The following is a 19,484-nucleotide window of genomic DNA, read 5'->3' on the forward strand; positions in this document are numbered from 1 at the left end:
GATACCAACATTTTCAAAAAGAATATCAAATTAAAGCTCATTACACGTAGTGTTGCCAAGGGTTCAAAATATAAAAGGCAGACGTCAGACTTTATTATACCTAAATTCAATGGGCTATAATTCCACATCAACACGCACACCACAAATAGGAGGAGGAGCTCGGCCAAACACCCAAAAAGGGTGTACGCGCCAATTATATATATATAACAGGTGGCGCAAAATTAATCAATTATGGAAAGATTTATAAATTTTGCAAATATCGTCCTACGGCAATCATATTTGACACTTGTGAGCTAGACAGGTGCAACATACAAACAGACAAGCAATGGAGCATGTAAGGGTCAAAATAAAGATTTCCGTCATTCAAAATAATTTTTTTTTTAGTAAAAAGTTTAATGGTTAATTTTGTGGCACCCGATTAATTTTGCGCCACCCTTTATAATTCCACATACTCGACATTTTTCTAAAAATTCCGAATTTAAAGTTTTTAAATTTTGATGAAAATTCGTTAGGGTTTTTTTTTATTAATTTGCACAATGTGAGAAGTTCGGATTTATATGGTTTTTGTAGGAGAATGAACTATATATTTGCATAAAAAAATTCTTAAAATGAAATAAGAAACAAATAAATTGCCAAAACTGTGTTATAGTTATTGCACTCACTGTAAAAAAATTTAAAGCATACATTAAGGCGAATACGAATGTTTGTTTTACATACGACACATGAACAAATCGTGCTTGCCAATCGCTATTTGTCATTTGTATCGGCTTCTGCATATGTTTTTTTTCTTACATTTTTTAAGCCAAAATTGTGAAGTTGGCTTATGTTTAGCGCCATATTTTTATATATACCATACAAAATCAACTGACTAATTTTTATTAGTTATTTTATTTATATTATCCATATGTAATATTGAAATAATAAAACTATTTTTCGATCTATTTTTAATTATTTTTATTTTTAAATATTATAAACTTTTTAAATACAAATGTTTTTGGTTACATTTTTATGAAAAATCCCGAGCATATTTTAAGCAGTTAAGACAAGTTTTTAATATATAAATACAAATTATTTTTAATTTTTTTCTATTTATTTCAGGGTAGCGATGTTTCTGCAAGTGAAGCGCATGCCTTTGAAGACATTAATAATCTTATGGAGGTAATTAATATGATTTTATGAACTAGAATGCATAGTTCATCATTCAAAAACATTTTGAAATAACGAAGTAAAATATACGACGATTCTTGCACGGTTATTCTAATTTTATGGAAAAAGTTCCTCCACGCTTGCGAATAAAAGGTATATCGAAGATCTACAGATACAACACTTGTAATATATTGGATATGGGAATAAGTTTCCGCCCTCGTAAAAGAGGTGTCGCTGACATTTTTGCGTTCGCTCTAGTAATATACTGGTGATTTGAAGGTGTATATGTGAGGTATCGATTGCAGTAGTTGAGATCCTCTTTTTATCTGTCTACGTTCGTCCCAAAAAACCGTCATGCTTTATTACCTTTTAAAGAAAAGTGCAGCTGAAACGTGTCGTATATTGATCAATATTTACGGTAATCTCGCTCCATGAAATACAACCTGTAAAGAGTGGTTTCGACGCTTCCAAAGTGGCATTTTCGACGTGAGTGATAAAGATCGCGAAGGTGCACCGAAAAAATTCGAAGATACTTAACTACAACAAATGTTGGATGAAGACGCACCTTTGATGATATGTCTAAAGAGTTGGATGTTCACAGTTCAATCGTCGGGAAGCGTTTGCACGTGATGGGAATGGTCCAGCAAACAGGTAACAGGGTGCCACATCAATTGAAAGAGAGGGATATCGAGAGATGTTTGTTGACCTGTGAGATGCTTCTTGGACGGCAGAAAAGAAAAGGTTTTTTGCATCGCCTTGTCACTGGCGATGAAAAATGGGTTTATTATGATAACTCTAAGCGTCGAAAATGTTGGAGCTGTTGGAGCCTGCCGGGTGAACAAGGTCCATCGACAGCGAAATTATTATTGTGACAAAGGTTATGTTGTGCATCTAGTAGGATCAGAAGGGTGCTATCTATTATGAACTTCTTAAACCATTTGAAACCATCACTGGTGATCGTTACCGACTGCAGCTAATGCGTTTGAATCGACCTCTCAAAGAAAAGCGACCTAAATGGGATGGTAGACGTGACAAACTGATTTTACTGCATGACAACGCCAGCCCACACGTTGCTAAATCGGTCCAGAAATATTTAGAGGGACTGAATTGGGAAATCTTGCCCCACCCGCCATATTTCCCAGACATTGCAACTTCGGATTACCATATGTTCCGATGAATGCAGTCAGCTCTTATTGGAGAGCGGTTCACTTCTTACGAGAGCATCGCAAGCTGGCTCAATGAATAGATCAAGTCTCATAATGCCATATTTTATTTAATTGTTTAAATAATTCGTAACTTTGTCTAAGAAAGGACGAAAACTTATTCCCATACTCAATAAAAAATTGAAATACATATTAAAAAATCTAAAAAGAACTTGCGAAGCAATCGAAATTACAGAATTTTTACAGAATTCAATAACAGATCGGCTCCCTTAGCACGAATCTGTATTACTAACTCCTGAGCTTTTGAGTAAAAGTTTAGGAAAAGCAATATTATATAGGAAAATCATTTCATTTTCAAAAGGGTGTGCTTATGAGCAAGAACTTTCTCTGGGGCTTGTATGGGTATATCCAGGACCAGTATGATATGGAATATATTTTGGCAAATCGAATAGTTCTTTAATCTTCATCTTCACGATGAACCAAAAATGTTCGAGTTTTTCGAACCGTCTCTACCAAATTTTCAACATTCTTATAGTGAATTTTAATAACTTCAATGCGTTGTTAAAGCATGTATCGCTCCATTTTTAATAATGGCGTAGTTTCTACTTGTGAAATATCAAAAAATGACAGCTTCAAAAGTGACATCTGCCGAAATAGCGGGCTGTTCAAAATAACACCTGTTATTGGAAAACCCTTTACCATAGCCCGTTTGACCCGACTTTTTGTTTCCTGCTTGAATGTATGAAATATGGATGCGTGGAAGGAAATAAAAATTAAATGTATTATAATTAAACGAACTAGTAAATTAACCATTTCTATTATAAACTCAAAAAATAAGAGTTTTTAATTTATTGTTCATCGAATTTTTTACATAAAAGTGTGGCGATTGTACATTTTCCGCAAACATATTTTTTACATTTAGAGCAAATTTTGATTGTATTTTCTTTACAGTATCCTATTTGACACCTCTTACGTTGATAAGCATCTGTAGTAGCCTTAGAAAACGATCCTTTCATATTTGTTCATTATTTTGGTTGCACACGGGCTTCTCAAAAATCGAGCCAAGTTCTTCTGCTAGCTTAAGTATTGTAAAAAATCTTCTCTCGAGATATTTTCTCCTGCCGCTTGCTTGTATAAGATCCATGCATTTATTCCAGCTAAATCAAGGATATTAAAATAAACTTGGAGAGGCCATCGCAAGACTTAGATTTTGTAGTAAATTTCCTAGCTATTTGATTGGTCATTTCTACACCAAATTTGGTTTTATTGTAATATGAAACAGTTCAGGGTAAACGCTTATCATTGTTTTCTACTGTTACAAATTTATGTTTAGAGCTAAACAAAAGTAGCTTTTTCTTGGCTTGCTTTTATAGATTGTAAAAGTACAATTATTTGTTGTAAAAATTTTCGAGGAAAATCGTTGCATATCCTCATTCTTTAGCTTCGCAATTAGTGGTAGTTCCTTTTTATTTCAGCGAATAGTTCCAACCAACGTAGTTTTGTTGCTAGGAGTTGTGTTGAGAGGCATTTGCTTGTGAAGAAGTTGTCTGGGGTCACAGTTCTTCCGCAACCTGTAAATGACTCCATGAGTTTGAGCACAACATATTCAGAGAATTCTACTGCATATTTTGCTAGATATGGAAGTGCATTTACGACGTATTTGCTATCGACGTGCGCTGCTAACCAAAACTTGATTCCAAATTTAACCGGGTTGTGAGGTATGTTTTGCGTAAATCTACGTCTTACTTTAGTCGGAAATACATAGATGTTCGTCTATGGTAATATTACCACCCGGTTTTTAACAGTTTTGGTTGTTCTCAATGAAAATATTCCAAATCGTAGATACCATAGCGAATTTGCCTGTTTTCAAACGTTGGTTCGCCTGACTTTTTTTTATCAAAACGAATAGATTCAAGAATTTCGGTAATATTATTTCTGCTCATAGTTTCAGCCAAAAATTTGGGACAATATTATTTATAATTTCTAAGAACTTGTGGTTAAATTTCAAGGGCCCATGTTGAATATGAACCACACCTAAACGTCAACTACACCGTTGGACTTCTTTCTTTGGGATTATTTGAAAGAAAAGGTGTAGGTCGATAAGCCAGCAACAATTCAAGAGCTAAAGGATGAGATAATTCGGCACATTAACGGCATAGAACCTCAATTATGCCTCAGCGTCATCGAAAATTTGGACCATCGTATGGAGGTGGGCCGTCGGACCGCGGCGGCCATTTGGCCGATATTTTGTTTCATACGTAATTGAGCCATACCAGTATTATAATAATAGGGAAAAATTACAATAATTTCATAAAAAAATTGTATTTTATTCAAAATCATCACCGGCCCTTAAAACTTAACCACCCTTTATAATAACTGTAGATTAGTTAGAAAAAGTCATGAAGTCAAATGTGCAAAAGCAATAAGGATTTCCAATGCAAAAGTTCAAAATGGGTAATTTGACCCGTTATGGTATGATTAGTGTTAAAATACTTAGTCATGCCACAAGTTCTGTGTTACAAGTTAAGTCCGTTAAGATATGAAATTATAACAATTTTTTTAATAAAGTCCACAAACTTCAATAGACTCAGATCTGGACTTCCAAATGGTCAATCTTCTGCGACCATGAACCCAGGAATATTGTTTTTCAGCCACTGCTGGGTGGTTTTTGCCTTATGGGCAGGAGCGGAATCTTGCTGGAAGATTCAGGGCCCCCCATTGAAGAGAGTAATGCTCAACTGTTTCACCACGCCTTTTAACACATCCTCCTGGTACACTTTTGCCCTGGTCTTAACACTTTCGCATAAATGAGGTGATGTAACGCCTTTACAAACGAGACACTCCCAAAACCACTAAGGAGGCTGGATGGTGGGCATGCGGATTCCGTGGAGCAACATTTTTTGCGTCTTTAGAAGTTTTAGCATTGATTTTGTCATTTTGCTTATTAAAATCTTATTCAACAGTGAACATTTTTTATCTGTGAAAGGAATATATTATTAATGGCTATTGACTGCGTGCCATCGAAGAAGCTGCTTCTATCTGTTGAGTCTAATTTTCTTGAAGCGCTCTGGTCGATACATTCATTTCCCTGGAGATGATTTTCTGCTTTCTAAGGCGATTTCTGCGAATTCTTTCTTGAACGGCTTTTAAGGCTGTTTTGGTTCGAACCACGCGAGGATGACTACTTCTTTTTCTGTCTGTCACAAACATTTGGGGAAAACGATTGATCGTGCGGTAAACATTCGTGCATTCTCGAAATATAAAGTTTTTTCAGCCATTCGTAAATCTCACTTGCATTTTTACCACCTTCTTGAGCTTCCCACTCCATTGTTAACAAGCGAAATTTGCCACGAAACTGAGTATAATTTGTGAGTAGACAATGCATACGAACAAAAACAAAAATAATGCAACTTTTTTCTGCGAATTTGATCTCGCCGTATGCATTGTAAAATTTGTAAAAATCATTAATTGGGGGTCGAAAATTCTAACTTATGTACGCTTCTTTTATGAAAGAATTCATTATTACGCTATTTTGCTTAGTTGCTGTTTAATATTTAAAACTTATTTTAAAAAATCTTGGGTTAGATGAAACCTTTTAAAATCGCGCTGGACAATTTCTGCTAATAATTTGATTTGTAGCATATATTAGTTTGTGGAAAAACAAATTCATTATTTTCTCAGTAGATGGCTGTAGGGATCGGTATCTCGTAAAGTATAGATCAAACAATTTAAAATTTATGCTCGTTGTCAAGGTGACATTTCACACTAAACCAATGCTTTTGCTGTTTTTTGTTTGTACCAATCAGTTTGTCGGTTAAACACAATTGCGACAGGCCGGTTTTCAGCCAGCGTTTTGTGGTTACGGATGGATAAAGTGAAAACTTCCGCATGCTGTAAAGTAACTCGTTAAAGTTCATTGATGAAGAAAACAATTTCTTTCAAAATTATAGATAAATTGCAGTGTTTATTTGTTTTTATTTGCCTACTGTTGCTTGTAAACAAGTAATCAGCAAAGCAACCCTGAGTCTTCAACCCGTCGCAGAAAATAGAAATAAATCTAATTATTTTACGGCCGTGAAATAACCGACGGCAAGAAATCCGTTCTCGCCGTAATTCTGTGCATTTTCATGCTATTAAATGTCTTCTAATTTTGACAGCGGGTAACGGGTTGGCGGGTATCCGCCGTCGGCTGCAATTATGTTCAAGCGGTCCATTTAACTGCGCGGGGTAGGAATAGGTAGGGACTGAATTGGAGAAGGATTGTTGATGAAGCTATGGTCCTCCACAGACTGTGAAGGTAAGAGAGATAGAGAGAGAGAGGTAGGAATAGGTATACAAGAATTGTTGGTAGTTTTAGTGTTAAATAAGTTCAATACAAATTATGCTTGTAATGTCCCTATTGAACGTGCTTTTCGCGACTTTAATGAGACCTCCAATTCGTACTTCCCAAATTTCGGAGTTTCAAGGAAAGAATTTTCCCTGCTATTGAGTTCAATCTTTTAATTTAGTCAGATGTAAGTTTGTAGTTTAATTATCTATATAATTTCATTATTCTTTAGTTTTAATAAGCAGTTTGAAACGATTTTTTCTTTCTAAATCTTAATTTAATATCGAAATTCATTCAACTATTTTTCCCCAACTCAAACTTAAACAGCTTGCATGTATTTATTATTGAATTTATGAATTGTCTCGGGATGATATTCTTACATAGATATATATGTAAATGAGTACAAATATATGTACAGACATACACACTTTTAAAGAGTGATTCAAGCCCAAAATTATTTGCCTGACTGTTTAAATGTATGTTTGTATACAAGTTAAAATCTTACCACACGCACACTTACATATGTATGTATGTATGTAAGCATATACTCATACATAAAAATATATTTATAAACAAAAAAATATGTAATGACTACATAAAACATTTCGCACATCGTCCCACTCATCGCCAGGCTAAACACACGGCACAGCATCAGCAACGTTCGCATACTGATGGCGGAGGACCGTATAATGATTCATCGGCGACATTGGATGGCGACGCATTGTCCTCGCTTCCTCAGGCCTCATTCAACTATATAAATTCCATTGTGGGTAGTGGCGTCATTGGCATTCCATACGCACTTCATCGTGCTGGTTTTGGACTTGGGCTGCTCTTGCTGATATTGGTTGCTTATATTACGGATTACTCACTAATTTTAATGGTAAGTTAAACGAGCACTCGTTTTAATATGTGTAATATTATGTAATGAAAAGTATGTGAAATCACTGGTGAGTAAATGCGGGTGCAACAATTAATAACTTAAAAGAATATATAATAGGCCGGGTCGATTTGTGGGGAGGCAAAAAAATCGCCCATTGCTCTGTGAAAATCATATTCTAGGGATCAAAATAAGAAACTTTGCCGAAGGAACCATACCTCTAAAACGAACTTTTTAGTTTCTTTTCTCATGTAAAGGCCAAAAATGGTGATATTTTGAAATTATTGTATGGGGAACCCCCCAGGGGAGTTCCAGGGGGTATGCCACTGGTTTGGGTGGATCGGCCGTCCAAAGTTACATTTGGACTCGATTGGAGCACTCTAAATGGGTCAGAATGGGATTTTTCGTTCGACCCGAATTGGGGGACATCAGAATTCGTTTTAGAGGTATGGTTCCTTCGGCAAAGTTTCTTATTTTGATCCCTAGAATACGATTTTCACAGATCAATGAGCGATTTTTAAATCGACCCGCTCTAATATATAAATAATTGGATGCTCGGCCGAGCTCCTCCTCCTATCCGTGGGTTGTTTATTGATGTTGTTCTACAAATGGAGGGACCTACAGTTTTAAGACGACTCTGAACGGCAACTGGTTTTTATGAGGAGCTTTCTCATGGTAGAAAAACATTCGGAGGTCTTTTATTGCCACTCGAGGGGCGAGGGGCTATTAGAAAGAACTCATTACGTAAATATTATACTCCTATTGGAGACATTCCGTCCCTTTAAGCGATTAGGAGACTATACTTCGTGAGCTAATTTCATTTGAAGCCAAGATTTAAGCAAAATTTTACGAAAGCGTGCTTGGTAGAATCGATGATTTGGCTCATTTTGAACAAAAGTTCTTGTGGTTGCGATATTTTCGGAATTTCGAACGGTGCATTATCTCACAGATACATGGTCTTTAAGTGAATTTACAAGCTGAATTCCAAAATGAATAAGACTGAGCTAAATTAGTAGCTTTGCCCTGATAATTTTGGGTTTATTTATTCAAAATAGTCCCCATCTGGCCTCGATACACTGTTTTGGATGGTTTCTACGGACGTAAAACGTTTTCCTTTCATGGCCAAATGCAATTTTCCGAATAGGTAGAAGTCACAGGGAACCATACCAGGCGAATACGGTGAGTGATTGATGGTTAAAATGCGATTTCTAGACAATAAATCAGTCACAAGATGGGATCGATCAGATGGTGCATTGTCATGCAATAAGCGCCAGCTTCCGAATGTGATGCAAGAAACGCTTCAAAACGCCAAGATAGGAAATTGAATTGACAGCTTGACCCATTGGAACGAACTCCTTGTAGACAATCCCCTTGAAATCGTAAAAACGAATGAGCATCGACTTGATTTTTGACTTCTCCCAACACGAATTTTTGGGTGGTGATTTGTCTGGATCCTTCCATTCGGCACTTTGACGCTTAGTTTCAGGTTCATGTTGGAAACACCACGTTTCATCACCAGTTACAACGTTGTAAAGGAAGTTCTCGTTTTTTCTCGCCTCTTTAATGGGGTCTTTCGGTTAAAATGCGATAAATCGATGTTTTGGAGATATTCAACTCCGATTCCACAAATTCCAACGATGATTTCGGTTCATTTTTGATAAATACGAATAATTTCGATGGAGTTTTCTGTGATTAACTCACTAAATAGATGGCGCCATCAAAATCATTTTTATGGCTCTAGTCTTGTTTATTTTGGATTTCTCCTTGTACTGAATCTGCTGCCTGGTGGGACGATTGTTATGAGCGAGTTAATGCAACCACAGGCTAGTAATTTAGGTAGTAGTTTTTAAAAATTTTGTTCGTGAAGTTTTCCGTATATATATTTATATATACATGTATATATATACATATATATCAAAGTATTAGTATTGTATTGTAGTATTGTATTTAGTACAAACAAAATTATTATTTCCTTAAAAAAAATTGAAATATGGCCACACCAAACCGTTTTTAATGAACGTAATAAGAGTTCTTGAATGTCTTCGGGTTGCTCTTCAGCACAAATTCGGCAATTTTTATTATTGAACGCAGGGTTTTGAGTGCGCGTTGAACACTTTTCACAGAGCGTCGATTTTCGTAATAAATTGTACGATTTCTAAATATTGTTGGGTATTTCCATGACGAAATGTCAATGAATACTGAAAAAATCATGTATTTAGTTTGACAATAGTCACGCGTGATCTGTCAGAAAAAAAAAACTCCTGAAAGAGTACCCTCAATCTGATCACCATTTACATACATATGTATATGAGTAGCATCAGTCAGTAGTGAAATCGATTTGATAGACGAAGATTGGTTTTTATTATTAGAGTTATTGATAAGAGTCCTTTCTACATCTTTTCCTACTTAACTGATATTTAATACAAACTACCAAATTATTTCAGGTAAGATGCGGACATATTTGCGGGAAATTTAGTTACCCTGGTATTATGGAAGCAGCCTATGGCAAATATGGATACTACCTTCTATCGATGCTACAATTCATGTATCCATTTCTGGGTAAGTTTCTGTTTGCTGCTTACTTTAAAAACCTTTGATTTTCTGGCCTTTCTGAGCACAATAATTCGGCAAGTAACAAGAAAATATGATCACATGTCACATAGCTTTGAATGCGTTCCCAATTCAAATACCGGCATCATTTTATTTTTCAGCTATGATCTCGTACAATGTCGTTGTGGGCGACACTTTGTCCAAAGTGCTGGTTCGCTTCTTTCCATCGTGGGGCACATCGATGGGTGCAGTTCGGCTAGGAGTTGTCTTCTTCGTCACAATTGGCATCGTGGTTCCGCTGTGCCTGTACAAAAACGTTTCCCGATTGGCCCGTGCAAGTTTTATTAGTTTGGCTTGCGTGGTTTTCATTTTGTTTGCCGTCATTGTGAAACTACTGTCGGGCGATTACACTGTGTAAGTATGCTACTACACAATATATACTACATACAAATTTAGGATAATAACAAGACTGATTGTGAACAGATACGACTGTAAAAGGTTCATAATATAAGGTATATACAAGGTGGCGCAAAATTAATCGTCCATTTTTATTTTTTTTGAAAGTTTTCTACTGTATAAAAAGAAATGATTTTGATCATTTTGATCTTTACGCGATCCGTCGCTTGTATGTTTGTATGTATGCTACAGCTGTCTGGTTTCACAAGAGTCAAATATGATTGACGCGCCATTTAAAAAAATTATAAATCTTCTGATAGCGTGATTAATTTCGCCCCACCCTGTACGTAGAAGCGCTTTAATTTGAAATAATTTTCATGGCAGATAAGAAATCGAGTAAATAGGCAAGTTATCTTTTAATTATCATAATAAATCTCTTAAGGCAACTCATTTAACAACATGTAAGTATACCTAAACACCCCTAAAAAATTTTCCGTACTTATTCTATCTTGCAGTAGTATTGAGTTCACCCAAAAGAGTTTAATATCTAAAACGAAAAGAAACGTTAAAAATCATTTTCATGAGGGAAAACGACTAGTGCACCAGACTTTTTAAGATATGTTTTGAGTACTTAGTTCATCACAACGGACGAAATTTTGTATAACGAATGGACGCGAAAAAAACTTACCGATTGTGTTTACTTGCCAGTTTCGTAATACTAACTGGAAATAAAATATTAGTACACGTATTCATAGTTTTTTTTTGTCGTTATTAATTGGCGTATTCACTTTTCATATCTTCTACGCGCTCTTCTAAATGCCTTCGGTTAAGTATGAGCTTGCAGAGAAGATTGTGCGCAAACAGCAAGGAAATGGTTATTTGTCGCACGAAGCACAGGTCTATAGGTCGAAAGGCTACGTTTAAAAAGATTGTAACACCCAATCCAAATGATAATCCAAATAAGATTGCTAAAGCATGTGCGTGAAAATTATACAGACAAGACCTCCATAAATATGGCTGTGTGGTTATGGACGATGAAACATACGCCAAAGCAGACTTTAAGCAGATTCAGGGCGATGATTTTTACACTGCAACGAAGAGCGGAGGAGTCCCAGGTGGAAAGGTCCCTTAAAAATTATTTGGTTTGCCAAGCCATCTGTCAGTGTGTTATGAAAAGCAAAACGTTCGTTACCACGGATATTATAAAGCAAGAAATTTAATATATATGAAGGAGTGTTTGCAAAAACGTTTGCTGCGATTAATAAAACAAAGTATACACTCAGTTCTGTTCTGGGCCGATTTGGCATCGTGTCATTATAGCCGTCTTGTCATGAACTGGTAAGGAAACCACGGCCCACAAAACTCCATAACCCACAAAGCTGTTCACAATTGCGACCCATTGGAAAATATTGGGCAATTGTTAAAAAAAAATTGTTAAAACTGGAAAAAGAAATTAAAAATTAGCAGCAGTTTGAAATGAATTGGCAGAGAGAGAGAGAGAGAGAGAGAGAAGATAGCGTAACAAAAACTAACCCTAACAAGTCAAATCTAAACTGTGCCATTTTGATTATAACAAAGGAAATGAAGTAGGAAATAAAATAAAAGTTTATTTGATGGCTCATACAATTTGTATATTATATATAATGATTTTAGCACGACCAATATTTTTCGTGTCCATTGCTTTTTTGTCCAAGTGGGTTTTCGCATGGATAATCAGCTTATCCAATCTATAAGGCTTGAAAGCCAAAATTGAAAAAAAAAAAATGTTTGCAGCTGAAAAAATGCTTGCAGCTGAAAAATATTAATATTGTATTTTCTAATCTTTTTTAGATTAAAAAAAATATTAATAATTGTGAACCTTACCTAATTTCAAATACTCCTTTCGCAAAACTAAAAGATCTTCATTCTAATAACATTCGTAGATAAGTCTGTCAAAATGAACTACCATATCTTTGAAAAATAAAGAGGCATACAATATGATTTCATAATCTTAGGCTTTAAAGTAGACTTCATCATATATTTATTTCTCACAATTTAGCCGCGTAACTTGCAGATACGAGTATGCATTTTCGAGAAGGTAAACTTCTAGTTTAGTCCTATTTTTCTTCTCCTCCACTTTGTGGTGTGTCGTGATGTTGTCTTACAAATGAAAGAAGCTACATTTCCAGGAGACTACAGTTCTACAGCCAGCTTCAGACGGCAGTTGGCTTTTGTGAGAAGGTTTTTCATGACAGTAAATGTACTAAAAGCAAGTTGGCAACTTTGATTCAGACAAATGACTTACTTGATAAGATTTTTCGGGAAAATCACTGCCTCGAAGATTTCAGTTGCCTTGTCAGCTATCGCCTAAATGTGTAATCGACATTTTATTGAATGAATGTTTTTTCATTTACATGCTTCAAAAGGGTTGGGTACGTAATGCTGTATGATACAATATTCTGTTTACAAAATGCTGTATACAAAATTCTGTATTTCAGAATTCTGTATTATAGAATTCTGTATACGAAATTCTGTATTTCAAAATTCTGTAAAAAATATTCTGTATTGCCGAAATGCTGTATTGACGACATTCTGTATTGACGAAATTTTGTATTGACAAAATTCTGTATTGACGAAATGCTGTAAGTAAATGATACGAAATTCAACAAGTTTTATAAAAAAAAGTGCCCACTTTTTTTCTTCAGTTTCGATAGAATCCATCGTATTTTTGCAAAGAACTCCTTTTCGCGTGGGCGGCCTTCGGCCGCGCTTCAAAAAAATAACCGGCTACGCAATCCACCGTATTTTTGCGTAGAACTCCTTTTTTCGTTGACTTTTGTCAACACACAATTTTTTCAATACAGAATTTTGTTAATACAGAATTTCGTCAGTACAGAATTTCGTCAATACACAATTTTGTTAATACAGAATTTTTTTAAGACAGTACAGAATTTTGTTTTTACAGAATTTTGTAAATACAGAATTTTGTCACTGCAGAATTTTGTTACGTTAATTTACAGTATTTCGTACGAAAAGAATTTTGATATACAGCATTTTGTAGGGATCCCGCTTCAAAACACTATTTTCGTAGATCTACTTGGCTATGTGCGTTCTTACACCCCGCATTAAAACGTTCACATCCACTTTTGACTATTTTCAATATTTTTTTTTTGAAAAGTCAGAATGAGTCAAGAATGAGTTGCAAGATTTAACTTCATTTGGTTGTGGGGTGCATGTCGTATATACAGTGTGCTCTCTTTCTCTCTGCTTATGTGAGGCATCCGCTAGAAGAGAGTACACTGTATATCGTAAATATGTATCATGCTTATGTATGTGTATATACGACTATACATGTAATTCGATTCTCCTTTATCTTTAGCGCCGATACTCCGGAATCATGGAGATTTGCAAACTCTGATTTGATACCAGCTACGGGTATTATGGTTTTTGGTGAGTCTATAAATTTAGTATTTTATAATTTTAACCGTCAGAGTTTTTCTTTTTAGCTCGAATACTTTTTTGGCTTTAAAATTTATTTTTGATTTTGCAGTTAGAGTACACAAAATAAGACGGCATTTTTTTAAATTTTCTTCGGCCAACAAAATTAGTTGTGAGTGAAAACTTTAAACAAATCTTCTTCGGAAACGTTGCTAGACTTTCACATTGTAAGCTTCTTCTTCTTCTAGATTGGTGCGATGACCGCTTACGCGATTTCGGCTGAGTTTAATAAAGTGCGTCAGTCGGTTTTTTCTTGTGCTAACCGAAACCTGATCTTTAAGGAGGTCTTCCCCTTCCTCTGCTACCTCCAGCTGGTACCGCATCGAATACTTTCAGATCCAGAGCATTTGTATCCATTCGGGCGTGATGACCTAGTCAGCGGAGCTGCTGTATCTTTATTCACTAAGCTATGTCTATGTTGGCATAAAGTTCGTACAGCTCATTGTTCCAATGCCTGCGATATTCGCCGTTGCTAACGTGCAAAGGTCCAACAATTTTCCGCAGAATCTTTACCTCGAACGGACGCCTCATCAGGTGTAGTCATCTTCCAAGCTTCTGCGCCATACGTTAAGTTGGTTATGATGAGAGAACTATAAAGAGTTAATTTTGTTCGTCGAGAGAAGAATTTACCAATCAATTGCCGACTAAGTTCAAAGGACCACTTGTTGGCCGATAATATCAATATAATGAGCGCTTAAGTTCTGCGGCTCGTATGATCTTTTCCAGCATTAGGTTAAATAATTCAAACGACAGAGATTCATTCTAAATGAAACCTCGTTTGGCATCAAATGGCTTGGAGAAGTCCATCCCGAGCCGCATTAGTTTTGCGGGGATACCAAATTCAGACATCGCGGCATATAGGCAACTCCTTTTCGTGCTGTCGAATGCGCGCTATAAAATCGACGAAAATACTGTGTGTGTTAATTCTCTTTCCATTCATCTTTTCCAAGACTTGCTATATTTTGAATATCTTGTCATTTACCAGGTCTAAAGCCACACTGATAGTACCCAATCAACTGGTTGATGGTGTGTTTCAGTTTTTTGCCCAATACCCTGGATAGAACCTTTTCGCGAGAAAACTAATTTCGCGTAATTGACACAGATTGTAGGTTCACACTTCTTCTGGATTGGGCAGAGCTCACTTAAATTTCAATCGACAAACCTGATTTCATCCGATCAAATTTTGCAGAGGAACTGATACATGCACCTTCTCACCATTATGTTTGAATAGCTCAGCCGGCAGGCCATCGGCACCCATATTGTTTTTTAGCAAGTTCGAGAAGTGTTCACTCCTTAATTTAAGTTTGCTCTAGACGTCTGGTCCGTCATTATAAATCGCTCCGCCCAACGAGTTTGCTCAGCCATTTGTCACTGTTTATACTTTTATTTTTCTAATTTAGATGAACACTAAAGAAAATTTCATCAGTTCACTTGTCGAAACGATTTAGCAACATATCACATTTTACTATACTGGATTTCTTATTTATTATATTATAATTCCATATACTATTTTTTGGTATTTGTATATTAATTATTGATGTGATCGGATTGCAGCATTCATGTGCCATCACAATACGTTCCTAGTTTATCAGTCGATGAGAAATGCGACGCTCGAGCGATGGGAGAAAGTCACGCATATTTCGATTGGATTTGCTCTAGCAGTGGCAGCCCTGTTCGGTATAGCTGGATACTCCACATTCCGTGCTCTTTCTCAAGGTAAATGTTTTGCAAACACTCATACATATACATATTTACATACTGCTTGCGCTCTTAATGAGTTTAAACAAATATCATCTCTTGTCGTCCATGACTTTTCTTTGTCTAATAATGTTTTCATTAATCTTCAGAAATCTTGTATATAATCTTATTTAACTTGTGTGTGTGTGTTTTGTTTTTACTTTTTTTGTCTGGATAAACTAGCTATTACACCACTCAGACAACATTAAGTCCATTGTACTGCACTCGGGTTCCTTGTTTTACTCGACCTCCGCAGAAATCTGAGTTTCCTAATCGTGGCTTTGGTGGCGGCAGAAGGGAGTGGCAGAACGGCATTCCAGCTAAAGAAGCGAGAACCTCGTTACACGCGATACCTACGTGTCACGGGACCCATGTTAGAGAGCGGACCTTTGCTGCCTCATAACAAAGTTCGTTGCTTCTTCCATAGCACACCTCCGCTGGAAACACAGATGTGTACATTCCAAGAGCAAAGTGTAGTTTTGTCCCGCTGGACTCCACGTAGACCCCGGAGCCGGGATCGTGCCCGGTCCTGGAGCCATCCGTGAAAATGCGAAAACAGTGGTGCCCGGGCTCATTTTCAACTCCTGATAGTATGGGGTCAAGTGACATGGATAGGATCATTGGATCAAAGTCCATGCCTTCTCTGTTGTCCAATGTCGGACAGAGGCCGCACCAATTCCCATTGTGTTTGAACCTGCAAATGGCCTTCAAGGCTACTCTTTGGATGAATATATCAAGTGGTGGTAGATTAGACCAGAGCATCTAAAGCCGGGCCTAAAGTAGTCGGAAAAGCTTCAGTGCAACAGATGGCCACAGTGCGTTGTAGTCGCGCTAAGATTCTTCTGACTCCGACGAGAAAGATTCTACTCATCCAGACCACTGATGCATAGGTGATAATAGGTCGTATCATAGCTGTGTAGATCCATAGGATCTTGCTAGGCAAAAGACTTCACGTTTTCCTAAAGACAACTTTGCACTGCTAGAAGGCTGTCAGTGCTTTGGATCTTTGTTTCAAGGTGTGACTTCAAAAAGAGTTTACTACCGAGGATTACTTCAAGCGATTTGATTTTTTGGGATAGCTGGATTGTGACTCCTTTTAGCTTAGCTAGAACGAATCAAGCTTCGTCCATCTGGTAAAGAGGACAATACCAGACTTGGTAAGGTTTGCCGATAGCCCATTCGCACAGCACCAAGTTTCGATTATATCCAGAGTTTTCTGCGTTTTTTTACAGATGTTTATAAGCCAGATTATAAAGGTCCTGTTAGCAAACAGGCAACGTCGTCCGCATATGCTTTTGCGTAGACTCCAGCATCATTTAAGGGGGTGAGTAGTCGATCATCATGCACCAGAGCAATGGAGACCACACACCGCTTAGAGAGCAGCCTCTTTTAACCCCCTGATGATACCAGCAGATCTTTCTCTGCGCACAACGTGACTACCCTTTGGGCTAGCATCGAATGAATCCAATTCACTAGCACCTGGTCTGTGCCAATCCTACCAGCGGAGCTGCGTATACTGTCAAAAGTGGCATTATCAAACGCCCCTCTATGTCCAAAAAGATACCGATAGCGCAGTCCTTCACTTCGATGGCAAGCGCAGGATTTTCCGCTTTGATAGGCATGCTGAAATGGAGAGGATGGGTGAACCTTCAGCGACTTCTGACGCATGCGTAATGCTACTATCCGTTCGAGACTTTTTAGCATGAAAGAAGCCATACTGATGGGTCTAAAGCTTTTGGGGTTGGTCTAGTTATCTCTTCCAATCTGAGGGATGAAGGCGACCCTCACCATCCTCCAAGAGCGTGGTATATAAGTCAGTGTCAGTCATGCAGTGAAGATTTTCTTCAAGGCTGCAGTAACGGACTCTATGCCTTCCTTCAGCATGACAGGATATATGCCACCTGGTGCAATTTGTAATTTGTGTTAGTAGTCTGTAAGAATTTTTTCTTCATAAACTTAAACAAATTCATTAATCTGTATATGGAGCCTACGAATATATAATATTAGTTCGATCACAATCGGGAAGTATCGTGCAATGGGTTTTTAGCAGTTCCAATAGAAAGCCGCAACATTTGGGATTTTTGCAGTTATTTACTATGAAAATCCTAAATATAAATAAATATTTCTCTACTCCCAGCAAATATTTCATTAGCAGCTAAAGAGTGTGTCGTTAAAATTGTATCTTTTTAATAACTAAAATATTATTTTATTCATTACTTTTAGGCGATTTGTTGGAGAACTACTGTTGGAACGATGATCTAATGAATTTTTCACGAGTGCTTTTCTCCATTTCTATTTTACTGACTTTCCCAATTGAATGCTTCGTTTCGCGAGAGGTTTGCTAGCCGAAAATATATGAACAATGCACTTTATTTAGTTATATTTTTGAGTATTCCAGATTGTACGAGCTTTAGTGCATCGGTTTGTACTAAAAGAACCCATTAGTGAGCTGACATTGGATAAAGATCCTAATCTGGAGAAGGGTGCTGATATTGACGAATATTCCAAAACCATCACTTTGGCCATAGTTTTCAGTGCATTTGTTATTTCTCCATTGACAGATTGCTTAGGCTCCGTACTTGAGTTGAATGTAAGAAGAAACTATTTTCAACAAATACTCGCAGTAGAAACTCTGGCGATGCATTTCTTTCTCTTTAATTTGTAGGGACTTTTAGCGGCGATTCCTCTGGCTTATATACTTCCTGGTCTGGCCTACATACAAATGGAGTCGCATTCTCTATTCAGCCGCGAGAAATTGCCAGCACTGGGCTTGGTCGTCTTCGGCACTATTGTTACAATATTGGGCGTAGCCGTTCTCTTGCCCGGACTTATGGGTGACTGCCGCGCCGATGTCGTAATGGATTATTGTAAGCAGGAATTTACGGAGGTCGCCGGCACCAACGCAACCGCTTTAGCAACAAGTAAAAGAGTAAACTAAGTTCAAATAATCGAATTGTTAATACATACATACATACATACATATATATTATACAAATGTACCTACAAGGGAATGTATGTTTGTTAGGAATTGCTTTAAATCAAAACGGACGTATGCACTTGTTGAAATGTGTGTTTATGTGTTTAAGTTGAATTATGCATTGTACATACAGACACATGTAAACGTTCACACACCCACGTAAACAGTACGAATATTGTAGTTATAATTGTTTTAATCTGAGAAGAAAATGCATTAGGGAATAGATGATTTTAAGTAAAATTAATACATTAAAATATTTGCTTATTCGATTTTTTCTTCGAGACCAGTGGATATTAGCTGAATAAAATTCAGTGAAAATGAAGGATTAAGTCTAGGGATTACATAAACTAACCTAGTTGTAATTACAAATTATTATGATAAACTAATTTCGAATATATTAATCCATACGTAGACATACCTACACACCTACACACCTACATACCTACATACCTGCATACATACCTACATAATACACATGTATAACACACCAGCTATTTTTTTACTATAAAACAGGGGTTCCTAATATTTTCTCTAGCTGCGATTCCCTTTCATCATCATCATTAGTTACACAGCCTTAGACAGACCATAGCTTCCGCAGCTACATTCCTCCATTTAACTCGATCATTAGTCAGCTCCCTCCAATTGCCAACGCTCATTGTCCTTAGCTTATTTACGACAGAATCCAGTCACCTTTCCGCGTTCTTTCTCTGCTTCTTCATCCCACCGGTGTTCTGTGATACGCCATGCTAGTAGCTCTGTTTGTAGCATTCTGCTAATATGACTCTGTTATCTTATTCGTTGACTCTTTGTATATCTTCCTGCATTTTCTCTTTC

General features: G+C 36.8%; 1 protein-coding gene across 1 annotated transcript; it reads left to right on the forward strand.

The window, feature by feature from the left end:
* The first annotated feature begins 1,101 nt into the window (after nucleotides 1-1,101).
* On the forward strand, nucleotides 1,102-19,040 carry LOC128867533 (putative sodium-coupled neutral amino acid transporter 11). Its single transcript, XM_054108818.1, has 9 exons — nucleotides 1,102-1,158; nucleotides 7,268-7,516; nucleotides 9,958-10,072; nucleotides 10,225-10,477; nucleotides 13,818-13,888; nucleotides 15,491-15,652; nucleotides 17,897-18,009; nucleotides 18,072-18,263; nucleotides 18,339-19,040. Exons 1-9 carry the CDS (start codon nucleotides 1,153-1,155, stop codon nucleotides 18,609-18,611), a joined length of 1,434 nt encoding a protein of 477 aa, XP_053964793.1. The 5' UTR covers nucleotides 1,102-1,152; the 3' UTR covers nucleotides 18,612-19,040.
* Nucleotides 19,041-19,484: the final 444 nt, after the last annotated feature.

The sequence above is a fragment of the Anastrepha ludens genome, chromosome 6, assembly GCF_028408465.1.
Source record: "Anastrepha ludens isolate Willacy chromosome 6, idAnaLude1.1, whole genome shotgun sequence".
In the NCBI taxonomy this organism is placed as follows: Eukaryota; Metazoa; Arthropoda; class Insecta; order Diptera; family Tephritidae; genus Anastrepha; species Anastrepha ludens.

Coding starts and splice junctions, on each gene's coding strand:
- LOC128867533 (XM_054108818.1), top strand. Junction 10,478..13,817: donor CTGTCGGGCGATTACACTGT/GTAAGTATGCTA, acceptor CTTTATCTTTAG/CGCCGATACTCCGGAATCAT. Junction 18,010..18,071: donor AATGCTTCGTTTCGCGAGAG/GTTTGCTAGCCG, acceptor TGAGTATTCCAG/ATTGTACGAGCTTTAGTGCA.